This window comes from Poecilia mexicana, unplaced genomic scaffold (genome assembly GCF_051168715.1).
Source record: "Poecilia mexicana isolate PSO_F unplaced genomic scaffold, ASM5116871v1 scaffold_9, whole genome shotgun sequence".
Classification (NCBI taxonomy): Eukaryota; Metazoa; Chordata; class Actinopteri; order Cyprinodontiformes; family Poeciliidae; genus Poecilia; species Poecilia mexicana.
Window position 1 is genome coordinate 12,302,169 of NW_028263378.1, and position 26,181 is coordinate 12,328,349.

Genomic DNA, 26,181 nt, shown 5'->3' on the forward strand with positions numbered 1-26,181 from the left:
CTTTTAAACATCTTCATTACTCGTGAAGATACAGCCAATTAGGTCCCAGTTTCTCAGTGATTGAGGAATATATAAATGCTAACTGTGTCTTCTATTTTTTATATACATATATAAAATCTTCTTTCAAGTATAAATAGATCTTTTTATTTTTCCTTCCTGTACAGCCTGTATTGAATTATAGACACCTTTATGCAAAGATCCCTCAATTACAGTTGTTTCTGTCACTTTAAAGCTTGTGTATAATTCTGTTTTCGTTTCTACATTTTAATCTGACTTAAAGTGATGCTTGCAAAGAAAATAAATAAATTAAAATGAAATGGTTTCTGTAAGGCAGAAGATAAGGGCCGTACTTATCTTACCATTCATCCATGTCCAATCTCTACGTATAACCTCTCCCTTTTCTTCACGGATTTTCCAACCATTGCCACTTGAATTCGTTTTCATCTACCGCCTTCCTGTTATGTTCCATCAACCTCTTCGTTTCCTTGATCCTCTTTAATTCCCTCCTCCACCATTACTGCGACCCATAGCCCTTTGGCTCTCTGCGCCCTATGGAGTCTATACAGTCCGCACAGTCAGTGATAGAATGCTAGAGCAAAGCTGTTGTATTAGTCTGACTTATTGCAATCTGATACTAAATTAATGTCCCTTATAACACTGAAGGTCAGAGAGACACATGCACAACATGTGTGGTGTCCTTATGATAAATCATCCAGGCAGCTTAATGCAATCACTCATACCTGCAGTATAAGCTTAGACGCCTTGAGGCAGTGATGTGGTCTTCAAAAGCAGTAATAGCCAAACGAAGACAATTATATAATTAGGTTTATGACAATAGATTTTTCAGCTTACCTCAACAGTTACAGTGTAAATATATAGGAATATAATGGGTTAGAATCTTTGTCTGTGAAAATAAGTCCAGTATTTGTTTTGAATTACACAAAAAAAGCATTAATCTTTAATTATATACAATTGAAATCAGATATTTACGTACGAAAGTGAGCAACTACTTTTTCCACACCGTCTGGTATTGAAAATCAGATTAAACTTCCTGTTTTAGGTCAGATAAGATCATGAAAATAAAAATGAATTATATTTCCTAAATAATAAGAGGGAGAATTATTAAAACTTTATTAAAATTCAAAGACTTATAACTATATTTCTAAACAATTAGGGTTAGGGTTTAAATTAATTTTAGGCTATTTTCTAATGTAAAATTAGGAAAAGATTTTAAACAAATTATACATATAAAAAATGCATATCAACTACTTAATTTGAAGAACGATTAAAAATGATCATTGGCCAACACAAATAATTATGCCAATTCAAACTGAACAAAACCATAAAAGGTTTTATTAGACTTGATGTCCAGAAATGGGAGAAAAAATAGGTTATGTGTATTTTAATAGTTCCTGTAAATATTTGGTTTTAACTGTGCTACATATATTACCCCCAAAATAGAATTCAGTTACATAAATTCTAATATTGTTAGTTTTTCATACTCCCTTTGCTGACTGATTTAATTTACATGTTAATGCATAATATTCTGAGAAAAAAAATCCTTCTCACACACCCAGTTGGATAAATTAGAAAACAAAAGAAATCTTCTGTAAGCTCACCCAACAAAGCTGACATGTTCTGGAAAATTCTGAGCAGCTCCGGGGTGATGGCTGGGCTGTTCTCCAAAGTCACCAGCCTACACAATGAGAGGGAGGAAATGGGGTGAACACACATTAAGGAGTAAAGGGAAACATGAGAGGAACAAAGCAGATAAGGAATATTAAAACAGAAAATAGGAAGATGATGTGAGAAAATTGTGCAGAAGACACATAAAAAGAAAACAGGTCGGAAAAATGCAAACGGACAAATTACAGACTGAATGTAGAAGGAGGGCATATCATAAGGGGTGGCAGAAACATAAATAGGCATGGAGGTGAAAAGAAAAAGTAGTATGAAGGAGAGGGGATGTAATATTAATCTGGCATGATTGTCCTGATGTTTTTAATTTCATTTTATCTGTTCAGAGAGATTTGAAATGTTGTTAACATTTGGGCCGGTCAATAATAAGGAGAGAGAAAACAATTCTTCACAATTCTGATTATCAATATAACTTACTGAGCCTAGAAACTGACTAATTATTGCACATAAAAGAGCTGTTCTCAAATCTCTTCACTCAAAATGTATTTTGTTGTCCGATAATATCTTGTGAACTGTCTCTTACAAAGTTGCATTTTTTTTCCCACACTTATCACAAGTGTCTAAACAATCAATGTTTTTGTGAAGTTAAGATTGAACCAATCAGGGATTTCCTGGCTTATGCTGATTTCTTGTTGTACTGCAGGTTCTTTTGATAGAGGTGGCAGTTTTGAACGTAGCAGTAAATAGAGGAATCACAAGATTAATTCCTGGTTTGGAATAAATAGGTCTAACATCAAAGAATATGATGTCCCTATTCTAGAATGCCTGAGCCACCATGATTCAAAGTGTACTCTGGCTTGAATCGGTGTTTGGGAGTTGACTGACAAAATGTCTGTGGCCCCTGGACCAAAAAAGAAGACAGTTACTTTCATGTTGCTTCACTTCTTTTTAGGCCAGTCAGAGTGTTTTGTGGCAAACTGTAACCTTTTAAGCCATGTCTCACTTTCCAATAAGATGTTTTTACAATAGTCCTCACACAGCCACCTTCTAAACTGTTGCACTACTAGCAGCTAACAACAGATCTTTTCTGATCCCCTTGAAACTCATCATTGGCTTAGTAATTATTTTGATCTTTGAACAATTTGAATTTTGTTATCCCATTTTCTTTTCGTACTTCTAATTTGGAATTCCATTTCAAAGTATGTTTGATCATTTTAACTCAAGAGCCGATGTTTAACATTTTCCCCTCTTCAGTCATCTTTTTAATTAAAAATATGTCACATTTACACAGAATCAACAGCATGCAGGTCATGGCCGTTTTCTATTACTCTACTAAACATATTAGCTAATCAAAGACAATATTTCTTCCAAAAAAGTGACTCATCTGGTTCGTTATGTTGCACTACTTTTATTTTGTTGCAACTATTTACCATAAGTGAACAGATTTTGATTTATGTTACATTTTTCAAAAGGTATTGGTAGGTTGTGGAAAGTTTCACAAACTTTTATTAGCTATAATAAGAAACGAACAGGAGAGATACTGAAGAGGACACAAACAGGGAAATAATCCATGAAAGATAAAAGAATGAGAAAATGACATTGTCTTTGTAAACAAAATAAATGCATACAGAGCAGTGCTGGTCATCAGGGAGGATAAAAGACGGGATAGAGATATACGGCTGGCACTAAGTCAAAATGAGAGAACGACGACGTACATTCTTTAGAACATGGAAGAAACTTTCATGTTCCAAATGGAAGTTTTAAAGCCTGAAGAAGCTTTAAAACTACTTGTTTTCAAAACAAAGCCACAAAGTGAAGATTGCGGGCAACATGAACATTCGACAAATGCAGTGATCATCGGGCATCTCTGCCAGTGAAAAGAGCCAATTCAAACAAGATGCAACAACGAGGTCTTTAAGCAACTTTTATCTGTAAGCTGTTTGTAACTGGCCTCTAAACGGGACAGCAAACATTAGCCAGTAAATGAGGCCGAGGAATGATAAGACAAAGAAGACTCATCGTCGATAGGCACTACAGAGAAAAGAGGCAGAAATAAAGACAGCCACAGTATTCATGTGTAGGCGTGTGTGTAAGGGATGAAATGAGATCACTAAGTACTTCATAAAGATCAGCCTCAGGGAATCTCGTTTTCTTCCCTGGACTCATAAATGTTTGAATACGGCATGTTTATCCATACCAAAGCTCCAGTCCGTCCTCTAGCAGATAGACGTGAGGCGGCTGAGAAACGTCGGTGCTCAGTTGGATGACAGGAAGAAGGAAAGGGTAAAGGTTCTTACTCTCTGCCCCAAGGCCCTGAAAGAACAAAAAGATACAGGAATCAATGCCAAACAGTGACAGCAAGACATGGATGCTTCAAAGTGTTCCCGCGCTTTCTGTGTTTCGCTTTAATTGAAGTTCTTTGCAGCTCATCTGAGGAGAGCACAGCAGTGGAATGGATTTAGACATTGTTTCCAAACCACGTGCTGCCACGCTACATTTTTTCCTCGCACAAAAATGAGCAGCACAAAATGGGGACCTTTCACGCTGCAAGGCACGTGTCACTACTCCTACTTTTAATAGCAAGAAGCTGTCAAAAAGAAAAGCTTTTCCAATTTGAAGGTCTTTCATTTTGAAGCACAATGCTTGTTTTAGGCAGCAAGAGTTGTTTGGACATTATCAATTTGATGACCCTATAAAACAGTGCGAGCCCATTAACTTTGACTATTTAGGAAAAAGAACATACTGGGGCACAACTACAGGAACTAAGTTACAGCTCATTTCCTGGTCATTTGGACTTTAATGACATTTAAGATGATCGGTGGTTAAGTAGGAAATTAGCATTTTTGTAGAAGTCAAAACCATATTGCTATATAAAAATATGCCTGTAGAATGGAGGGGAAAAAAATCCACAAATAGAAATGCTCACCATAATAGATACCAATTGTTTCACTACATAAGATATAAGATGCAAAATACCATTTACCTCAGCTAGTTTTTCTTCACAAGGATTTTTGCTTCTGTTCTAGGGCTGATACGCACATCAGAAAACATCTCCTTCTTGAGTGGTATGCTGGCTAGGCACTTCCACGATTTTCATACTTGTATTTAACTGTTTGAAGACATGAAGGTGGCACCTTCAAGCATCTTAAAATTGTACCCAACAATGAACTCGACTTGGTCTCTAATCTTCTTATTGATTTTTTTAGATTCTTCCATCTCACAATAAACCAGTGTATTTAAGAGCTGCCTTTATTAATGGGTAAACCTTCAGTTACCCATAAAGTTGAAAAATAAGAGGAGCTTAAAAAGTCATGACATTATCATGTGATTACTACTATTCCTTGCTTGAAAACTAATCCAAGTATATGCAAAACATTCCTATATTCTCTAATTCTGTCTTTTACTTCATGTAATCCTAACTGAACAAAAAGGGAAAGCTTAGTCTGATTTAATTTCAGATAGTGAGAAAGGAAGCTTAGGAATGTTTTATATACACTGTGTAAATATCAGGTTTCTACTGCTGTATATATGCAAAAGCATTAAATTTATAGCAAAGTTGTTCTTATGAATTATGCACACCAACATAGCAGGTCCATTCAAACTCATCTTCAATATTTACCACACATGCCCTCAGGCTCCTTTCTGTTGATGAAAACTTAACCACTGTCACTGACTCTTGAATACATCCAATCCCTTCACATTTCATTTCACTTTGTATTTTCAAACAAAACACTAGAAGTCAAAGTGAAGAATTGGCAAGAGCGTGTTTGTTGGGTTGCATGATGGGGGGCTAAAGGGGATATTGAAGTAGCAGAATTAATCCGTGTGAAGGGAAAGAGGATCCGGAGTAGTGTTTCAGAACAGTCAACAGTGTTTCTATAATGGCACGACATTAATTTGCTCCCTCTTGCATTTATGTGGGTGTAAAAAGAAATGAGAGCGTCACTCAATCCCCCGCTGGAGCAAACTTGTCTTACGGGCAAAATTCATCCATCAAAAACAAACGAGTCAATACTGCAGCTCTTATGAGCTTAATAGTTGACTTAATGCCATGTGATCATAAGAAGACAAGATTGGTTTGTTCCAGTGCCAGATGAACTGAAGTTTAATAGTCAAAATAAACGCACTGAACAGATTCATTTCCATTTTGCTGCAAGACCACTGATCCAATACTTCACAGCGATGCAACTATCTTTGACCTTTGCCATACAATCTAAATTAGGTCTGCTTGTTTTTGTTTTATAAATTAAGACCATACGATGTCCGTCAAGCCAAACAGAGAAAATGGGCATTTTGTCCACAGTTGCACCATTGCTAAAGTATTCGTGTGTCTCGTGAACGTCTCAACATTTTGTCTCTTGGGATCCCAAAAATTCAATGTATGTTACTGGATTTTATGTGAAAGACTAACACAAAGTGGTGCCTGTACAGAACCAGCTGTTTTGTGAAGACTTCCGAGATTTGTTAGAGAAGATTAATAAATAGAAAGCAATATGAAGACCAGTGAAAACACCATACAGGTTAGGGATGAAAAACAAACCTAAGTCACATGTTCCAAAGGAGTTGTGACTGGGCCGGAGGTTAATTTCAGAGGATTAAACACACATTCAAGTAATTTTGAATCAACCTCAGAGTTGCACAACTTTGTGGTTATCTATCATAAAACCTCCTCCCTCCCAAAAATACGCAAAAGCTACTCACTTGAACAAAAGGTACAAAGGCTCAACTGGCATGAACAGTTTTTGCACGGCCCTGCGTAACCCGATGCCGTCAAGCAACTCCAAACTCATTTGTTCAACCTCACGAGTTTCACTTAGTTTGCCAGATGTGTTCTTGTTTTACTCTCAATGGGAGCTTGTCATAATCATCTGCCACTATGAAGTAATGCAGCCGAGCCACACAGGGGTCCAAAGCATATTGAGGACTAAGGCGGGCAACTTCATTCCTGTGGGTAACAAAGCTCAAGGAAGGAGCTATTTTTTCTCATTACTTCCATGTCAAACTCAAGTGATGTTGCAGCAAATTATCAGAAATGACAAATCATAAAAAATGTCTTGCAAGATGATGCGCTGCACTGCCAGAAGCAGGCATATTATACATTTTACCAAAGTATTATGAACCCTCTGAGTTTCTGTAAGAGTTTTAAAGTAGGAGGAGGGAAAAAAAAAACATCATATGCATGATTATAAGAAATCAGAATTCCTGAAATGTGCATAATGTAGGCCAGCAGCCAGAAAAGGAAAAGTCATGAAAGTGCCAGATGTACTAAACATAACCATAGATCACAACAGACGGCCTGGTATTTGTGCTTGACAGAACATGCGCATGCAGAAAATACTAAAGCACGAAATGCATGGCGAAGCTCTGTACCTGCACCAGGTGGATTAGTGTCGTCAGTATGGCACATCGAAGCATGTTGTGTTCTTCAGACTGTTTCCAGAGCAGGGGCAGGTACTGAACCAAGCAGCCTGCATACGGTCGGATCTGGAGAGAAAAACAAGAGATGAGGGAATCGAAATGTAAACATCACTGTGAAAATTCACAGGGAATGACAAATATATTTGATAGAATGTGAGTGAGAAATTTGATCTGAATGGTCAGGGTAACTACAAACACGTCATTAATTCAACTGCATAAAAAATAACTAGCAGGTTCAGCATTTAGAATAAAACTGGTGGCATTTTCACGACTTTCTAAAGGTCAGTGTGATCACTAAAAATAGACTTTTTCATCTTCACGTTTTTATAACAAGAAATCAAAAAGTCCAAAGGAAACCTGAAAAAGACTCAGTAGCAACAAAGAATGGCCTCCAGACAGCAAAGTGCAGCGCTGACAAAGCGGGGCATAATTCTCAGGGGGAACCATTGTCAGTAAACAACAAGGAAAATTCTCTGAGCAAAACACCAGATGGACCAATCAGCCTCTTTCGGTCATTACTTCTAGGAAACGGGTGGGTTATTGCACATTGCAAAAACAGCATCTGTGATAGCAGAAATAAAGCTAAATGTTTTGTACTGGATTTAATGCAACATGTACAGCCATACACTTCAAATTAAAGTGTGTGGTTGTGGGTATTCTTTGTTTTCACCAAAGAATACTCAAAACTTCATCTTGAAAAGTCAACTTATTGAGGTGAGACGACCTGCCTGCAGAGAACACCTGTCACACACTAAGTACGTAATAGGTTAGCAATCAAAAATGTGACAAAGAAAGCTCTCACTTGTTCAGGAATCAACTTCCTTCTTATAAGTACATACTGATTCAACACTAGCCTATGAAACTGTGATAATAAAAGAGTTGACATTCTTTTTGATATACGATTCATATATATGTATATTTTTCTTACACACATAAATCCTAAAATCCTCTGACAGCGTCAGCAGAATCTGTAGATCCACAGCAGTTTAAATACAAAATGTAGCTAATCTCTTCTTTTCACCCAAGAAGATCATGTTTCCATCTCCTCCAGTCCCACGTGTCTACCTGTCATGCCAGGCATGTCCTCCCTCACTACATCCATTAATCTTTTCTTTGCCCTTCTCCTATCTGCCGGGCAGCTCAGTCTTCTGCATCCTTCTCTCACACGCAGACCGTATCTCTTCTCGGCACATGTTCAAACCAACTCAATTGTGACTCTTATTTTTAAACAGAAAAGCCATACAGGAGCAGCTATTCATGACTACTCTAGCCTAATCCCGGTGGTTTAAAAGCCAAGTCAGCTTCCTTTATCTGCTGTTGTTTTGCAAGTGCATCTTCATGTCTCATTTTTATTGCAAAACAAAAGGATGCAGTGTTTGACTTTATTAAAAAAAAGTGCACTTCGCTTTAATAACTTGATACAAAAAAGTAGAAAAGTGACAAATGCAAAGACAGTCAGAAATTTTCAAAAAGTAGAATATTGACAAACTTGATCCGTTTTCTTTCAGAACTCATCTGCTGCTTGATTTTGACACATTGAAGAAAAAGTATACATGATCCTCTGAATTAAGTCTTAAGCTTGCTTACTAAGTAGAATATAAATAATTGTCTAAATAAAAATAAATACCTAAATAAACGTGATGCCTGTCCTGCTTTAGCTTTCACACCATAACTGTGTTTTTCTGAATTTTTCTTCATTATAATCACGGGAAGATTTTACTAGCCGTGTTTAATACATCTGACCAACAGTGTGCAGCAGCATGTTGGACAATGGCAGTGTTTCATTAGTCACAATTGTTTGAGAAAACTTCAGTCACTCCACCACTTTCTCTGGCCTTTCAATAAAATCTAAACCTTGATACAAAAAGCTGCCACATGCTTGCTCGAGTCTCACTGTAAACGGAAATATTTGAAAACTAAAAGAACCAAAAGTAAAGCAACTTAAGACAGTAAAATAATGGGAATATTAAACACATCTGAAAGGGTCTTCCAACTAACTTCAATCTGCATATTCGTTAGCGTGTTGTTCTCCTTTATCTTGTAGCTAAACAAAAAAAGGGAAATGTTGTGACTGTTTATGTAAAATCTTGTAAAATGTAAACCAAATCTTGATGGAAATTCTCCTCATAAATCTTATGGTAGAACTGAATTTAGGACCTTAAAGAAAGGTCATGTCCATTTTTACTTTGACTTTTTCCTAACATTTCATATCCTCTTTAGTGGCTGTGTTGCCGAGGTGCAAACCCAACACTGGGATTTTTTATTTCTTTTTTGCTCAATTACACCTTAGTAAGAAGCGGGTTAGGAGCGGAGGGAACAGTAAATACAAAAACACGACATACAGCCCGGAGGAGAGAGATAAAAAGTGAGGAAAATCAGACCCACTAACCAGCCTAGGGTGACATTTGTGAGATTGACAGTGAAAAAGGAGCTAAATCTCATATCTGTCATCGTGTTCATTTCAACTCAAGCCGCACTCATGGTTTCATTGCCGAGGTTTTTTTTTTTTCCTTCAACTGCTGCCACTCTTTGTGGGTTCGAAATCCCCTGTGAGGGGATCTAGAATATTAATGGGACTTCAACCGACTCCGATAGTTTAGCCAATGCCAATGACTGGTGAAGACGCAACCAAACTGACAGTTCACCAGGATCAAAGTAATAAATTTGACAGATTTAAGTCAAGGAATCATGTAGGCAAAGGTACTTAGAATGCATCTTAAAAATATATATATATATCAAAGAAAAACAGTAGGGGATCCAGAGGATGGTCATTATTTTTAGGACTGACAGTTAAATGGATTAAATTGATGCTCAGAAAAAATGGCACCCACATGACCATAAAAGGAGCGCAGAGAGATGACTGTACCCTCATGGTAAATGAGAGCAGACATAAGAACAAGCGCTGCCTGGGGCTTGTGATTTAAAAAGAATCGGGCTAAGTCGTACTGAAAATATCACTGAGAAATTATGCATGTCTGTCTAACTGTATAGCCGTATTTTTGTTTTGTTGGCCTGGTCCGGGGGTTGCAGAAGGTGACAAATGTTTTGTATCTTGGTGTCGCTTGTTCCCCTCAGAGTACAGGTCAATAACTCCAGCTTGTACAGTTATTCATCAAAGAGTAACTAAATTTCTCCCTTGCAGAAGGGCACCTTTATGCTCACCACAACTTCATTTGTCACACTTGAGACATGTACAAGTGCCAATAAATTTAAAAACCATTGCAAGGTTTCAGCAATACAATGTAGAAGAAAAGCTCATAATATAAACAAATTAGGTACAGAGTGGTAGATTTTATTTACAGCTTATAATTTTGATGATTACCTCTTACAGCTTTAATTAAATTAAAGTTCCCAGGACATCAGATCAAAAGAGGATTTTTTTTTTTTTTTAAATAGAAATCTCAGCCCACGGAAAAATATGTCCATATACTGAGCAGTATATGCAGTCGGTACTTTTTCTGGATAATGTTTTGCTTGAATTGCTGCATCAATGCAGCCTGAGGCACTTCTGAGGTGTCAGGGAAGCTAACACAGCTTTAATAGCAGCTTTCAGCTCGTCTACATTGTGCCTCGGGTGTCTCTCGTATTCCCCTTGACAATGTTCCATGGGGTTGTTTGCTGACCAATGCAGTTCAAAACTTGTGACTGTCTTTTAAACACTTACTTAACCAATTTTTTTCTACCATACTTTTACTTTTCTCTCAACTTTCCATTCACATATGCATGGATACAGCAGGGTAAACAGACCAATTCTGTTGGTCCTATGAAACATTCCAATGTGCCAAGAAAATGGATTTTCTGTTTTCATAAGCTACAAGTTCAATAAACAAGTTATCACTCTGTGTAACTTTTCCATTCATTCTAATTGAAAGCAATTAAAATTAATGTTTTAATGGTTTTCTATATTACTGAGGGTTACCAGTTTATAAAACTGCAACAATCCAAAAGCTTCGTCAAATCTTACCTGAGTGTTGACTCTCTCTATGACGCAGGAGATAACATGGAGAACCTGCATCTTAGTGTCACACTCTGTCACCTGCTGCAAAAGCTGGAAGAGCAGCCCAAAGATGGACTCCAGGTACTAAAACAGAGACAGAGAATGCAAGACATTCGAGACTACTTATGACAAACCAACAAAATAAGCTTAATTTATTAGTGAATTTAAAAATATATTTCTTAACAGTTAATTCAGATATTATACTCACAGGGAGGAATTGTTCTGTCCGAAACTCAAAATCATCAACAGGTGATCCTGAGTTATGGATATAACTTTACTGCATTGGACAGACTGAGACCAAAACAGCTTTTATTTGCAATAAGTCTTCAAAAATAAAATATATCAGAATGAAAACTTCATTTGTTGGAAAGTTTTGACATGGGGAGGATATTCAGCTTTAGTGTCGTTGCCGTTTCAATCCGCACCTGTGAGGGAGAGAGAAAAAAGAACTAATTAAAAAAAAAGGAACATTCAACAGTGCCACTGTGTTAGTACACATTTTTTTTATATTGAAAGCTGCACAAAAATGAAAAATAAGCTAAGTTTATAGAAGTTTCAGGTGAATAAAGCTAAGAATATTATGTCCCCGTCAGACATTTCATAGCCAACAAATATGAAACAGCTGTATAAAAGAATGAAATGAAATGAAATTTTATTCGAACATGATACAAATATAAAAATAAAATAGTGCACAGTAACAAGAAGTGCATAAAAAAGAAGAGAAAATACAGATTTTTTTGTTTCAGTTAACATATCATGCTCAAAATGGGGTAGGAAGAAGTGAGAACTTATAAACTCCTACCCCCTAAACACTTGAAACTTTAGAGTCCTACTGTCATTAAAAAAATCAAAATCAAAGTGGCAGTCAGAAGTAACAGTTACTAATATTTACCTATACATTTTCCCATGCTGGTTTGTCTTTCTAAACCCTTACACCAAGTTGTTATCTGCAATACACACCTTATTGCTTTCTGTCACCCATATGTGTATCTATTGAAAATTACCTCTTTGTACTTTCTTTTGAATTGTGTTAAACTATTGCTTTGTTTTAAATCTTCATGTAACTTGTTCCATAACTTTACACCTTTAATTGAAATACAGAAGCTTTTTCTTGTTGTTCTAAAATTGCGGATCTTGAAGTTTGAGTGACCCCTTAAGTTATACCCCCCTTCTCTTTCAGAAAACGTGCTCTGTATGTGCTCAGGTAACAACTTTTTAGATACTTTGAACATAAATTGAGCCATTTTAAATTCTACAAGCTCGTCAAATTTGAGAATTCTGGATATTATGAAGAGCGGGTTTGTATGCTCATAATAACCGACATTATGGATGATTCTAATGGCTCGTTTCTGTAGGACGGTTACCGGATGTAAAGAGCTCTTGTAATTAACTCCCCACACTTCACAGCAATATGATAGATATGGTAAAATCAGAGAGTTATATAGAATATGAAGTGATTTAGCATTCAATACATGTCTAGCTCTAGCCAATATGGATATACTTCTACTGAGTTTACTCTGTAAATGTAAAATGTAAATGTTTTGCAACCAGAATATGAATAAAGGAATGAAGAAAATCCAATTGCCCTGATTTATCGCCTCTTTTAAAATGAGTTCTAAAGGCTATGCATCTTTTGTAAACAACTTTCAAAAACCTGAATGTTTTCTAAAAAATTATATTTATTCATTCCCCCAAAACCATTAAAAACATAAATGAAAGAAAAAAATCTCAACTGTGAAAATTTACTTTTTTGCTAAATTACTGACTGTAATTTTAATTGGATAAAGCTGAAGCTATTGTTATTACTGTGAAACATTGAAACTCAGACAGCTACACACAAAAGCCCATACCAATTTATTTTAAACTTTTGGAAATAAAATTCCTAGCTAAATAATTTGTTTTAAAAGATGTGGCAGCCCATTGACTATATATTACCAGTATAACCTAGCAGAGTCTCAGTAGGGGCTGGAAACATCCACCAAGGAGAGAAATCAGATGGCAGAAGAGATTAAAGGAGGTAAATGAGAACAGAAAAAGGTAAGGAGGTGAGAACTCAATTACTGCAGATCCTTTCAAGCAAATAATTCATGTCTCTGTGGGTGTGACAGAGAATATGATTTTTGAATCACAGTGGAAGCAGTCCTGTGGATAAATATTTTTATATACAATGTGTTAAAAAAAAAAAGTTACCTTGGCTTTGCAATTTTGCTCAAAATGTAACTACTGTGTAACTGATCACACCCAAACCCAATGGCATAGAACATTTGTATTCATTTATCTACCCAAGTTTCTTTAGCAATATCACAAAACCTTGCATTTTTGCCTGACAACACAAACGTTCTACATCAACATTTAAGGAAAATGGAAAAGCAATTTCAACAACATGGCTTCAGCTACATCCACAGTAAAGAACATGATCCATTGTTTTACTTGCATCAATCATGCCTCTCAACACATCGGCGTCAGTGAGGTCTGCAGAGATTGTCATTTGTTTCTAGTTTTCCAGCTACACATACCATCAGTCTTTGTGCAATTGCCAGCAGGTCAGAACAGTTGGTCCTGGCAGCTGATGTTAGCTTTTCCCCAGAACTGATGAAAGTGATAAGTCTTCTTCTTTACTGGGCTGAGTCACTTGCTAATCCTGCTGCAGATGGTATCTGCTATGACTCCCAGGACTTGATCTAATAGCCTTCACCAAAATCTTTTGATAAAATGTACAAAACTCCAAGGCACTGACCTGTTGCTAAAAAGTTTCAGAAGAATGTAAGCATCTGTGTTCGGTTTAACTGTAAATCACAAAGAAACTGAATAAAGATTTATTGTATGCAAGTCTACAGATCACTGTAACTGATCATTTTAATTATAAAGGGGGGAAAAAAAGCTATCCGGGTTAAGTTGGCCAAATGTAAATCAGTAAGTACACTCTATCCGCCCGACTGATCACTTTACCAACTCCATGTTTAACTATCAGTATGAGCTCAGCAGAGTCAAGCTAGCCCGAATATGCTGAGGGAGTTTTGCTGGAGACTTCACATGGGAAGAAAACATGAGATAATGGATGTGGGAGGAGCCACTGACCATCATAAACAGACATGATGTCATTGGATCGTCCCATAGTGAAACACCAACGAAAATTAGAAGAAGAAACTCAGCTCAGTTTTTAAAAAAAATTATTTTGGATTTTAATGATTCACATTTCTTTTATCCAAGGTTTCTTTATTAATGTTCAACATTTTCAGACTCATTTTATTTATGCATTTATTTTTTGATTACCTTACTATATCTGAATGTTGAATTCTAATCTCTGTGAGGTCATTGAGGCTGTCTTGAGTTTCAAAACTGCACAAATAAAAGTTAACTGATAATTGCTCAGTCAACAAAGCAAACTGAAACAGAAGAAAACTGACCAAAAACTTGAAAACAGCCCAGTGAAAGACTTATTCTGCAAAGCATGGCTGTCATCTTTGCAGTTGTAGCATCTTTCTAATACATATAGTCAAATGTCCTCAAGCTTAAAGAAAAGGACATAATCACTTCAAAGCAATCAGGACCGCAGCCCAGAAGGAAGTTAAGTTTTGATTCATCTCCTAATAAACGTTCTTCCACCTCAAGCTATATATGGCAGCTGATTTTTCAAGGCGGCAAGAGAAGAAGAGTGTGAACCGGCCTATCGAGTCTTAGCTCAGCTGTGTTATGGCTATGAAGGCAATAAGTAACAATTTGCTCTTTATGAATAAGATGCAGGAGAAAGCTTCCTGAGATGAGACATTAAAGGCTACTGCTGGGGTAAAGGCGAAAAAAAAAAACGATTTTAGCTTTTATCCCAGCTTTACAGTTCTTAAATTACGCCCTTCACTTGGAACAAAATCTTAGTAGGAATAAAATCTCTTAGTTTCAAAGCAACAAGTATCAAAGTAAATATATATCTTCAAAACTAACTGGACTGACTGATACATTGTAGCTTTACCCATTACCATCATTAAAAGTTTACAATCAATAATTCATTATAACCAAGAGTATCAAAGTGGCCCCAGGAATATTGATCAAAGACCACACGATTGGTCAGCTCACTGGTGATGCAAGAGTAAGACTGTGTGGAAAAAAGGAGCACTGAAACTCAGAGGCATAATTACAATCATAAACCTTAAGGCAATTTGCAGCATGAGTAATCTTCATATCCATTAAGCTTCACTGAAGGACATAATGGTGGTAAATGAAGTATACTATAACTGCAAATCATTGTCCGTCTCTAAATGTGTCCAGTATTTATGAGGAGTAAAAATTTAATTGAAAAATCAAAGAACTCAAGGCAGAACGTATTTGTACACAATTGCTCAAAATGAATAATGTATACAAGATCATATATATTATTTAAAATTTTAACTGCTCACTCATTCTCTTTAAGAGAAGTAGGTGTAGACTGGTGTATTTAAATACACCAAGTTTGAACAACAGAATCAACACAGAAACAACATTGGTACTGGCAAGAACTGTGTGCTGCCTTTGACACAAAAACAAGATTTTCCTCTGCCACCTGAAGAGGAGATAAGCAACAGGTTAATCTTAGCATCCTACTACTTTTAAATTAATCCACAGAAAATTTTATTTTGCAGCTTTAATTCTACCTATGGAATGCAAACTATGACTATCACTTCCAGGCCTTGAAAGAAACACTAATTCCCTTGTGCATTTCAGTGACAATTCACAAAGAAAGATGCCTGATGATAATGGATTGGTTTCTGGAAATAAAGCTTTTACAAACTTGGTTTCAAAACTGTAACTTTATCTTACCTTGTATAAATGTTTCAAAACTGTCCAGGTGATGTACAATGAAGCAAGTGCAGCAATTTATTTTCCTGCTCCCTTAAACCACCAGTGATACATGGACTGCTAGGTTAAAAATCCCATTAATTTGATATCAAATTAATGGGATTTTTTTTTTTTTTTTTTTTTAGTGGGGAAAATCTGTGAAAGCAGGAAGGTGGTTGCTAAATAGAAATATTTACTGAATTTTCACCATAATTTCATAGCACCTTCAGGTACCCATGTCACTTATCAAGGTTTAGCCGTTTTAAAAACACAACTGGCAAACTACTAGCATCAGGTTGGTAAAGCAGCTGACTCACTTCCTGACTGGATTCAACAGATAACCAGTTATGAGTTTGTCATAGAGTAAAAACTAGTCACACTTATTAGCTATTTAGTCTAATAATTGTATTTAAGTAAAATAAAAACAAGAAATAAAGCCTATAGACACCATTATAACCTGAATGTGTTGTGCTATGTCAATAACAACAAATGGTATCTATCTAAGATAAAACTACATTGTGTCATACACTGCTATTTTAAAATTGTAAATCAGCAATGTTTTGTTGTTTCATAAGATTGCTAAATGATTGAACATGAGAAATCTCCCATCACCACAGAAGCCATGCAATTCGGATCAGAACAGAACAAAACGTCAAGTAATTATGCTTTGCTCCACTTCAATAAAAGAATCAGAGCTTATTTGTAAAGATGCCTCAGTCTTGTGTGTGTTATCATAATTATGTTGAAATCTTATCAGGCCAAGTTTTGAGTCAAAGAATATCTTTAAGTCAGTTTAAAGTTAACAGTCCGTGTAAATAAAATGCATTATATTTGTCCATTGCCCATCTCTCCTTCCCGTTTCCTGAATTTTGTCATCTGGCTGGGCTGCAAACATACAGCTGTCTACACGTACTCTACCTTGATGTCAGTTGCACATCAAAATTTAATGTCCCCCCCCCCGTTTGCAGAGCATTATAAAATTCCACCTGGTGGCTGTTCTGTTGTCTTGCTGACAAGCAGACAAACCACTGTCAATAGATACCTGCACCGCATTCTTTGCCTTAGGCAAAGAAAATTTCATTATTATCACATTATACTGTATTGTGCGCAGCAAAGGGAATCCAAATAATTATGCATTTCAACGGTTCTTCCTTCAAATAATGAAGTAAGAGATAGAATTAGACAGGGATTTTCAACAAAGTGGTTCAAGAAGACAGACTTAACTTGATTTCCTTTAACTTCAATCTGAACGCCACAAAGAATCATTGACATCCTATCCTATAAACCATTTAAAAATAAGTCATCAATCAAGCTCTCTGCTCATGAAATTCAATAGTGGCAAAATGCAATTTGTGGTGAGGCTAACAATGAAATAATAACACTTTTCCCACAATAGGAGAAGTAGTTTATCTAGAGTACAGCTGATGGGAATTTGGAAGCAGAAGCTTTTGCTTTTTAACTAATCACTTCATTTTCACAAAACTTTAAATTAGTAAAGAAACAAAAATCATTTTAGACCAGATGTGCTTCTGGAAAGCTGCCAGCATGTGCAGAAACATGAAGCGATATGAAGTACAAACAGTTGAGGCTCAGCCAAAAGTAGGAATGTCCTAATCTGATCCTGTGCAACAGATTAAATGAAAAAAAAAAAATAAAATTAAATGAAATTGATTCATATGGAATCAAATGCAGTCGTCTTTGTTTCAAATTTACTAATGCTGGTGTTTTTGCATGTCTTACACCAGAAACGTTTATTCTAGACTTTATGGTCCAAAAGGTTTTGCCAGGTCTAAGTCTAGAGGTCTAAACAAAGTCCATGTATAACGTCAACTTTAAAATAATAACAATCAGAGACAAATGTTTAAATCACTTTGTCTGTATCAGAAACAAATGTTGGACAATCATAACTTGTATAACAAATCCATTTTCAATTCCATTCATTATAAGCGCATCGTTTTCTAGAAGTCAAGCCAAGCTGTGTGTGCAGTTTGCTTACCACTAGGTCTGGATCCTGCATGAGGCTTAAGATCACCTCGTAGAGCAAAGGTCGAAGGTCAGATTTGAATTTGACAGAGATCCATTGCCCTATTAGCCAGATGACTCGTCTTCGTATCAGCTTGTACCTGGAAAAGGGGGGAATACCATGAGCTCACTTCTAGTTTATAATTTATCAGAAAGATCAACATTTGTTGTATTGGATAGTTACATATAGCATGGATGTTATTAAATTATATGAACAGAGGTTATTTTAATAATATTTAAAGAGAACATAAAAACTTTTCTTTTTTTTTTTAAATAAAAGAGCATCCTCACTATATATGTCATGTCAGTTATTATGAAAATAGCTTGTTTCATGGTCTACCAAAAGTGATTTTGGGATTGACTGTAAATAACTAATCCACACATAGTATATTGTTTTAAAAAAGAGAGAGAAGGTGTACTCTGAAGAAGCCAATTACACATATTAACTATGTATATCACAAAATTCAACTCAAAAAGTTATATGTACAGTATTATACAGAAACCTAATGCCAACAGAATATTTCTTTACACATAGTATCATCTAGAAGACAACAAAGGAGAATATGGTGATGTAGAAAAGGTAAAAAATAAAATAAAATAAATAAAAAATAGAATTTAAAATGAAGGCATTACATTAAGGCAGCAGGAGCAGGAGGGACACTTACAACAGGAAAAAAAAAAACACTGTGCAAAGGAAGTAGTCCTGGAAAACCAAATAGTGATGTTTATTTCTTTCTCAACAGTTGTTTTGGGCGAGTGTCCCAGAGTATCTGCCCTTTTAAATTCTGAAGTAGAAAATGTGTCAAGGGACCACCTCGACAGAAATGATGGGATAGAGGAACGAATTGACTGAAAACTGAGAAGATAACTGATGGGAGATAACACTCTTGTTGGGTCTCTTGTCAAATATCAACAGAGTAAAGAAACCAGACACTAGGCTATCCAGGAGAGTCTACACAGCAGCATGACTCATTGCTCCTAGATAACAAGCGTGTTTGTCAGTTTATTGCTGGTTTATGCTGGATATGGTTAGGATAAACCTATTTTTTTAACTTGTAAAAAGTTTTTAAAATCTAAAAGTTACAATACCCATCAACAATTGTCACCAACAATAAACCAAACACAGTTTTGAAATTCATTTTTTTTTATTTAACAGGATACAATACCCAATAATCTCTACAAAGCAAAATGGTCTTTTTTGTGATGCTGGGTCCTCAAAGGACCAAATTTAGAATAACTTAGGAATGTTTTGACCTATTAGTGATGTCATAGAGGAGTTAAGGATTTACTCCAAAAGAAAACTGAAAAATAAGTTGGATTTGTGGTGCATTCTGATCTTGTTAATAATAATAGATGTTAAAACTATAATACTCACATAGTGCTATCATTAATACAAGCCAATATCTTATTTCTGTCCATTCTTTTAAAGCAGTTTAGCCTGGCTTTTGGTCAAACATCTCTACTTTGGTTTTATTTTTATGCACATATATTTATTTTACTTGGCGTCTACATACCTTTTCTATAAATGCATCTTTGTTCCCTTTGCACGTCTTACTTTGGTGTTTGCACAGTTTTACATTTTATATCAAATAGCCGTCTACTAAACATGTCATGCGATTTACTTTGAGAATTTTTAGAATTGATTGTTTTTAACATGTTGGTTTCTTATTTCAACATCATTTGATGAATGAAATGTGTTACAGAAACACTGTACAGTAATGCAATTAAACTTGAGGCTTGCAGCGTAAATTCAAATTTATAACCCGGATGTCTGACTAAAAAGACAGTTTTTAAATTTTTTATTACGTCTGAGAAATGCGGCTTGTCTTTTAGATAAAATAGTAGATATTGTGAAGACTGAGGAAAATGTGATGGGGGTTTACATTTGTTGCTTCCATTATACCACAGTGTGCTAAAACAAACAAATTGAAACACACTAGTGGGTTTCAATTTGTATCCTCAGTAAATGAGAGTCCACAATGAACCTACTGGTGGCACCACGTTGCTAAATTTGCTCTATAAAAATAACCAGAGCACTCTAATGAGTCAATGTAATAAATTTTAACCCCTGCCCCCTTCAGTTTTGGTCTCTGCTACACAAAAGACAAGATGTCCCCTCACAGCCTTCTGCAGTCAATTTATTACACAATGACAGGTCTTCAAGGCTGCATTGATGAGATTACTATGCCGGATTTTACATTGATAGTCTTATATTGAAAATGAGCAATACTTATTGTAGTACCTGATGCAGCTGTGGAGGCTGCAGTTGGTAGTGTTAATTTTAGCACAGTGTGGTATAATGGAAGCAAAAGAATGGGAAAGTAGACGGAGGTGAGTACCTGACAGGGGTTTCTGTCTATCAGTCACAGGTCAGACATGACTCATCTACACCATACCTGTCCTCCCACATAACTTCACAAAGCTGTCAGAATCCCTGCTCATCACTCTGGGGAAACGCATGCACAATCCATGGACAAAATATGAACTAAACGGGAAGAAAAACCCCAAATTCTACATAATCTTTACATAATATGACCTTTACTTCTGAATATTTTGCTCAGCTTTGGAGGATGCACTGGTAGAGTAGAGAGCAAGAATCCATCCAGCATTACTTCAGAATGGTTTTAAGTAAAAAAATAAAAGCATTCTGATTATCGGACTTGCCTGACAACATGGGAATGGAGAACTACTTTTATTAATTTCAATGTATGCTTAAATTCAAAATATGGTCTCAGCACAGAAAGTGTTTAGAATATTTATCTTTACATTAGGGCAAAATGTAGTTTGTGCATTTGAAAAGCAACCGACATGTCTGAGTATTTGATTTAATGGGACTTTATTTTCAATCAGAAAAATAAAAAATAAACTGATAACCGTGTGCTAAGCTGCAAGCCAAAATGTCTAAAGAAAAAAAAAAAAAAAAAAACGAAAACTTTTTTTTTCTATTTTCAGTCTGGGTCTTTCAACAGATTTGGCTCATTTAAAAACCTACAGAAACTGCAGCCTTTGTAATTGAATGAATTTAAAAGGTCAATGTGACGGTTTTCCCTCCCTTCACTTTCAATTTCATTTTCCCCATTGCAAACATTCGAAACTCAATTACTGTGCTTTATGTTTGCAATATGAAACAAGAAACAAAAAGTAAGTCAATCCAGTGTCAATTTCTAGATGTAATGAAATGATGAAGAGAGCCAATACGGACTAATTTTGCAGCATGCACTGGTCACCCAGGAGAGCGGCCGTCTCTGCCACACAAAGGTCAAGTTGCAAAAGGCAATGTCAAAATGCCAAAGTGTTTTTTCAGTCTTCTACTCTGACAGTGGAATGATGAAACACTCCATCTGTATCCCACAGGCTGTGAAGGTGACACAAAAAAACTCTTTCTTGTTACTGTAAAAAGGTAACATGACCTTCCTTCCTATGAAGGAAGGTCATGTTCCTATGACCTTCAGTCATAGGAAGGTCATGTACATGTACTGCATACATACCAATACAATTTTTATTAGATTAGTATGAGATTGTAGTTAAGTATACTTCACAAGGAGTTTGTGCATTCAGTGTTTTCTCAGATACAACGATCACGATCAACTATCACTGGCATACCAAGCAAAACAATCAAACAGGTGTCAGCTAAGGCACTCGTACTGCCTGCAGCTACGTACTCATTATGTAAGATTTAATGTTCATAAAGAAACTCAAACAATTTCTGTTTTTTACTGATTGGTCGTAAATTTTGACACTGTGGCACTTTTGCAGAAGGTAATTTACCTTTGGGAGATCCATAATAACAATGCAATGGAAAGGCATGCAGGGATTATCTTCTAGATGCCAACAAAAATCTGTCCACAAATGTAAAATATAAAAGGCTCTCCTTCAAATATGTAGCTTTGAAATAAAAATTACATCGACAGTGCAAAAGTATAATTTACCTTCAAAGCCAACATCTCTTAGACTAGAACTTCTGTCAAACTATTTCCTGCCTCGTCAACTTAAATGATATTCATTGTTAGTTTGTTTGAACACAATGCACCGACAGAAATGGCCCCTGTACCTCCCCAACTGTAGTTTGGGGAGGTACAAACTACAGTTGTACCAGTGCCTCGGTACTGGGGTAATTTCTGCACTGTTACTTACTATATTAAGTAACAGTGTTGCCTTAATAAAAGTGATGGGGAATTTTCCTTTAGTTTCCACACTACAGATGTTCATGTTTTAAGAGAAAATATAGAAGCTGCCTTTCAAGTAGCCTACTACCAGTGAACAGAAACATGTGGGGGAAGGACAATGCTGTGTTACTCTATGCCACACAAAATTATCCAGTCACTTCAGCATTTCCTGTGGTTTTGAAATTACTTTAACGTATGATAAATGTATGATATAAGTCACTTTCAACCTCAAAACCACAATTTTGCAAAATATTAGTCTATTAGTATACCTTGACATTGGCATTGAATATTCATGGAGTTTAATTTTGTCTTGTTCATGTTAGACTGTCTAACATCTATGTAATAAACACTGAGCTGTAGGTTTTCCTTACCATACCGGTCTAGTGACGTGTGTATCTCTCTTACATCCACAAGTAATGTTATATTAAAAGTCACACACTGTTTGCAAGATAAGGCATTTGACATTTTCCTTAAATCTATAAATACCAGTTGTTATGGAGTAGAAATACAGGAAGGTATAGAAAATTATTCATATTGTGCAATGCACTTTGCATTAGCCAAATAGAAACAGAATATCAATCAGCCTGCTAACATAAGAGATGTATAGCTAAATGGTGTTTTGAACTGCACTTGCAGTCACATCTACATGTAAACACAAACCTGTTAAAATATGCCACAGTGTTTTGTCTGTCTCTTAATGGGGCAGGAAAGCCAACAAGCCCATGACTCATTTCTCCACAAAGCTGCAGAGAAACAGTGAAGGTCATATAGCCATTTATTTAAATGCCGTAACCTTCATCAAATTACCAAAATGCTGTTTTGCATCACCTTTAAATTTCACTACCTCCGCAATTCTGGTAGCTTATTAGAAAAAGGTTCAGCGAAACAGTCATTTTGGCAAGGTGTCCAAGACTTGCTTTAGTGCAATATATAGCAGTTTAGGTGGAATGGACTTCATAAAAGAAGCTCTTCTTCATTCAATGAGAAAACAGTGAACTGACTTGAGTTTTTATATTTATTGATTGTTGATGGCGATAGGTGAGGACTAGAAAGATCAACAAATATCACAAAACGTCCCATGAATTGATTCACAACTTGACGTGATGAGGAGGATAAAAATCAATAGGGCTTCAAGGATATCCTTGGCCAAGGACACAGAATCACACTTGTCATAGGCGAAATGTGAGCAGAGAAGAAATTAAGCTCCACAAACTTTGCAGGAGCAGAAGTTTGGTTCACACTGCTTTGATGCTGATAATCAATGCAAAATCGTTAAAACTAAATTTCCTACTGCTGATGTTTACATTCTATTGTTGTTGTGTGATGTGAATATAAAAAAAAATGTGAAGATCAGAACAAACATGTTGTATTAAAGCCTCTAACAGCCATCACCCAATGGGCCAAGAACAGCAAACAGCGGAGCAGCTGGGATTGTTCTGCTAACAGCAACAAATGTGCATTAGGCGAGCGAGGCGGCCAAAAAGAAAAAAAAAGAAAAAGAAAAAGAAAGAAAGAAAGATCTGCTTTGTGTGTGGCTTCTGACAGAGACAAAAAAGCTAATGTTATTCTGCTTCTCATGAGATTTTCCAAAGTTGGGTACATATTTCAAGCATGAAGCTGCTTCCATTTATTAGCCATTACTAATATCACAACAGAAAGATGAAGTCAATACTGATAAATTACTTGCATAAAGTATTCAGGCTGGAGTGGGAAGAACAACAAGATATATTAATCTACCTGTAGTGGAAAACAATGAGTTCAATAACATTTCTACAGACAAAAAAAAAGTATGGAGGAAGAAATTTTACTTTAAATATAGTTTTCCTTTGATTTGTCCTCCACATCAGGGTGAAGCATAACCCAAAATGCAAAGGACTAACAATGGAGTAAAACCTGATACTTGTGCCACTGGATGCTGCTCAATATCATTATTAAAGTCTTGTGCATCTGTGCAACTCACAATAGTATGTAATTTGATCAGCAGCTATGCACAACTCTGGGACACCACTGCTACCAATGATTTGAGCATCTTTCTGCAATGTCTTTTAAAAGACACTGTGTGTCATGCAGTTGTGGTAGAAGATACAATTTTGGAACTTTGCTGAATGTTGCCTACAAAATCACCTCCCACATGGAATTATTGTATATATTATTATCCGTTTAACTAAAGACCATATACCGCTGTGTGAGCCATATGGTGTGAGCTTGCAAACTGACTTACTAAAATAATCACTTGTGAAAAACATATTAGCCATTGTGTGTTAAATAATGTACATGGTAGTATTAATAACCAACAACAAAGACATTCAAGTTCTGACATCTGTAAAATGCAACCTTATACCAACTAAGAATGGGCAAGTAGGGTATATATAAAAATTGCCCTCATCATCCAGTATCATGTACACTACTATTGGGGCAACTGCAGCTCAATAGGAAGGGCATTTCAGTTCCAGTTTCCTCCGACCACATGTCGAGGTGCCCCTGGGTGAAGTACTTAACCCCAAGTTGCCTACCAATCTTCATAATGGGAGCATAAATCGGTGCACAATTGACTGCCACTGAGTGAGTGTGTAAAGTGCATTGAGTGGTCAGTGTGACTAGAAAAGCACTATATAAATTAAGAAGTAATTGTGGGCTTTGACTACTCTGTAGAAAGAAACATGTAGTCACAATCTCACAATCTATTACTAAAAGAAAGTCAGAATGGATTTTTAAGCTATGTGTTATTGCAAATATATTGCTGGGTATTGTAAGCAATCCATTTTTGTAAAATGTTTATAATTATTCAGTGGAAATCACAGCATATCAAGTAAACCTGAAGAAAACACTGATGCTTATAAAGTGTAAGAAATTTTCCATTTTCACTAGGAACTACTTTTAGAAAAATGTATGAGAGGAGAGGATAGATTATTGGAACAAATAGACGGACACAGATTCATTTAACATCTGGTTGAACGTTAATTAAATATACACAACTTAAATGTACTGCTGCACACACAACTATTGGAGATCATGATCAATAAATAATTTAAACTTTTTACAGAGTCATCTGAAAATATTTAAAGTCGTTTCTCAAAAGGGGTAAAACTATACCCTTTAGAAGGAGCTAAAATACAAATATGAATAAATTATGCACTGAAAATAGGTGCACTTAGAGGAAGGTACATGAAGGTGAGGTTTGAACATACATATGCAACAGAAAATGCTAAGTTTCTGATTGCTACAATCAGAAGTCAAGGTTCTCTTGTGAGGGAGATCATCAAACACGCCTCTGTTTAACATTCCGGCTGTAAAAATGATAAAAAGCCAAATGTAGCAGTTCTCAACACTGAAATCAAAAGGTATTTAAGGAAGAAAAAGAATTGTCAGTCTTGATTAAAAAAATAAAAAATAAACTCACTTCAATAACATTAAAAATATTTTGGGCTTGTGAAATGACTTCAACAAGAGTAGTGCTCTGTTGTCAATGGCAATGACATGAAACTGCAAACGCAAAAATTTTTCAGAGCAAGTAACAGGATAAAAAGTTTAAATCCAAACTTGTCTTTCCTTTAATCACCAATTAGTGTGTTTGCTTTAGTAAATATGCAACTTCATTGGTTAATGAGCTCAGAAGGTTAAAGAGGTCAAACATTACATAAGACAACTTTTTTTTTTTTGAGTACATGCACTTTAATATATACTCCCCCTTAACTAGGCGTTAAGCCCAACTGTTTATTCCCATTAATGCATACTACTAACCAACATGCTTTTATTTCTGTATAACTGACCTGGAAATCTTAAAAAGCAGAGATTTCAGCAATTTGAGGATATCCAAGAAGTTTATTATAAAAATAATAAATCTGATCTTGAGGATCTACATGCTGTAGTGATGTCAAGCACTACATCTTAGAAATGCTCCACTTTTGAAAAGCATATACTATCCAACAAAATAGTGTTGAATATGTTCTCATATCATGGTGTCCTGTTATACTAACGTAATCTGAATTTAGCAGATGTTGCTATAAAAACAGTGTCTGATAAGTATAAAGTTAATAGCCTGAGTGAAGTTATTACAACAGAGCTCCTCAACAAAGGAGCAATGGCAAGAGATAGTTCAAAGAATTCATGAATGTAATGGAAAAACTGATG

At 35.8% G+C, this 26,181-nt stretch overlaps 1 protein-coding gene across 1 annotated transcript in view; it reads right to left on the reverse strand.

The window, feature by feature from the left end:
* The window catches only part of ipo11 (importin 11), a 108,458-nt gene that overhangs the window by 46,244 nt on the left and 36,033 nt on the right, over positions 1-26,181 (reverse strand). Inside the window, exons 16-22 of the mRNA XM_015006323.2 lie at positions 17,859-17,985; positions 11,445-11,478; positions 11,262-11,302; positions 11,021-11,137; positions 7,009-7,122; positions 3,836-3,951; positions 1,620-1,696 (exon numbers count right to left, since the gene is read on the reverse strand). Coding sequence (XP_014861809.1) covers positions 1,620-1,696; positions 3,836-3,951; positions 7,009-7,122; positions 11,021-11,137; positions 11,262-11,302; positions 11,445-11,478; positions 17,859-17,985 — 626 coding nt within the window. The remainder of the gene's footprint in view (positions 1-1,619; positions 1,697-3,835; positions 3,952-7,008; positions 7,123-11,020; positions 11,138-11,261; positions 11,303-11,444; positions 11,479-17,858; positions 17,986-26,181) is intronic.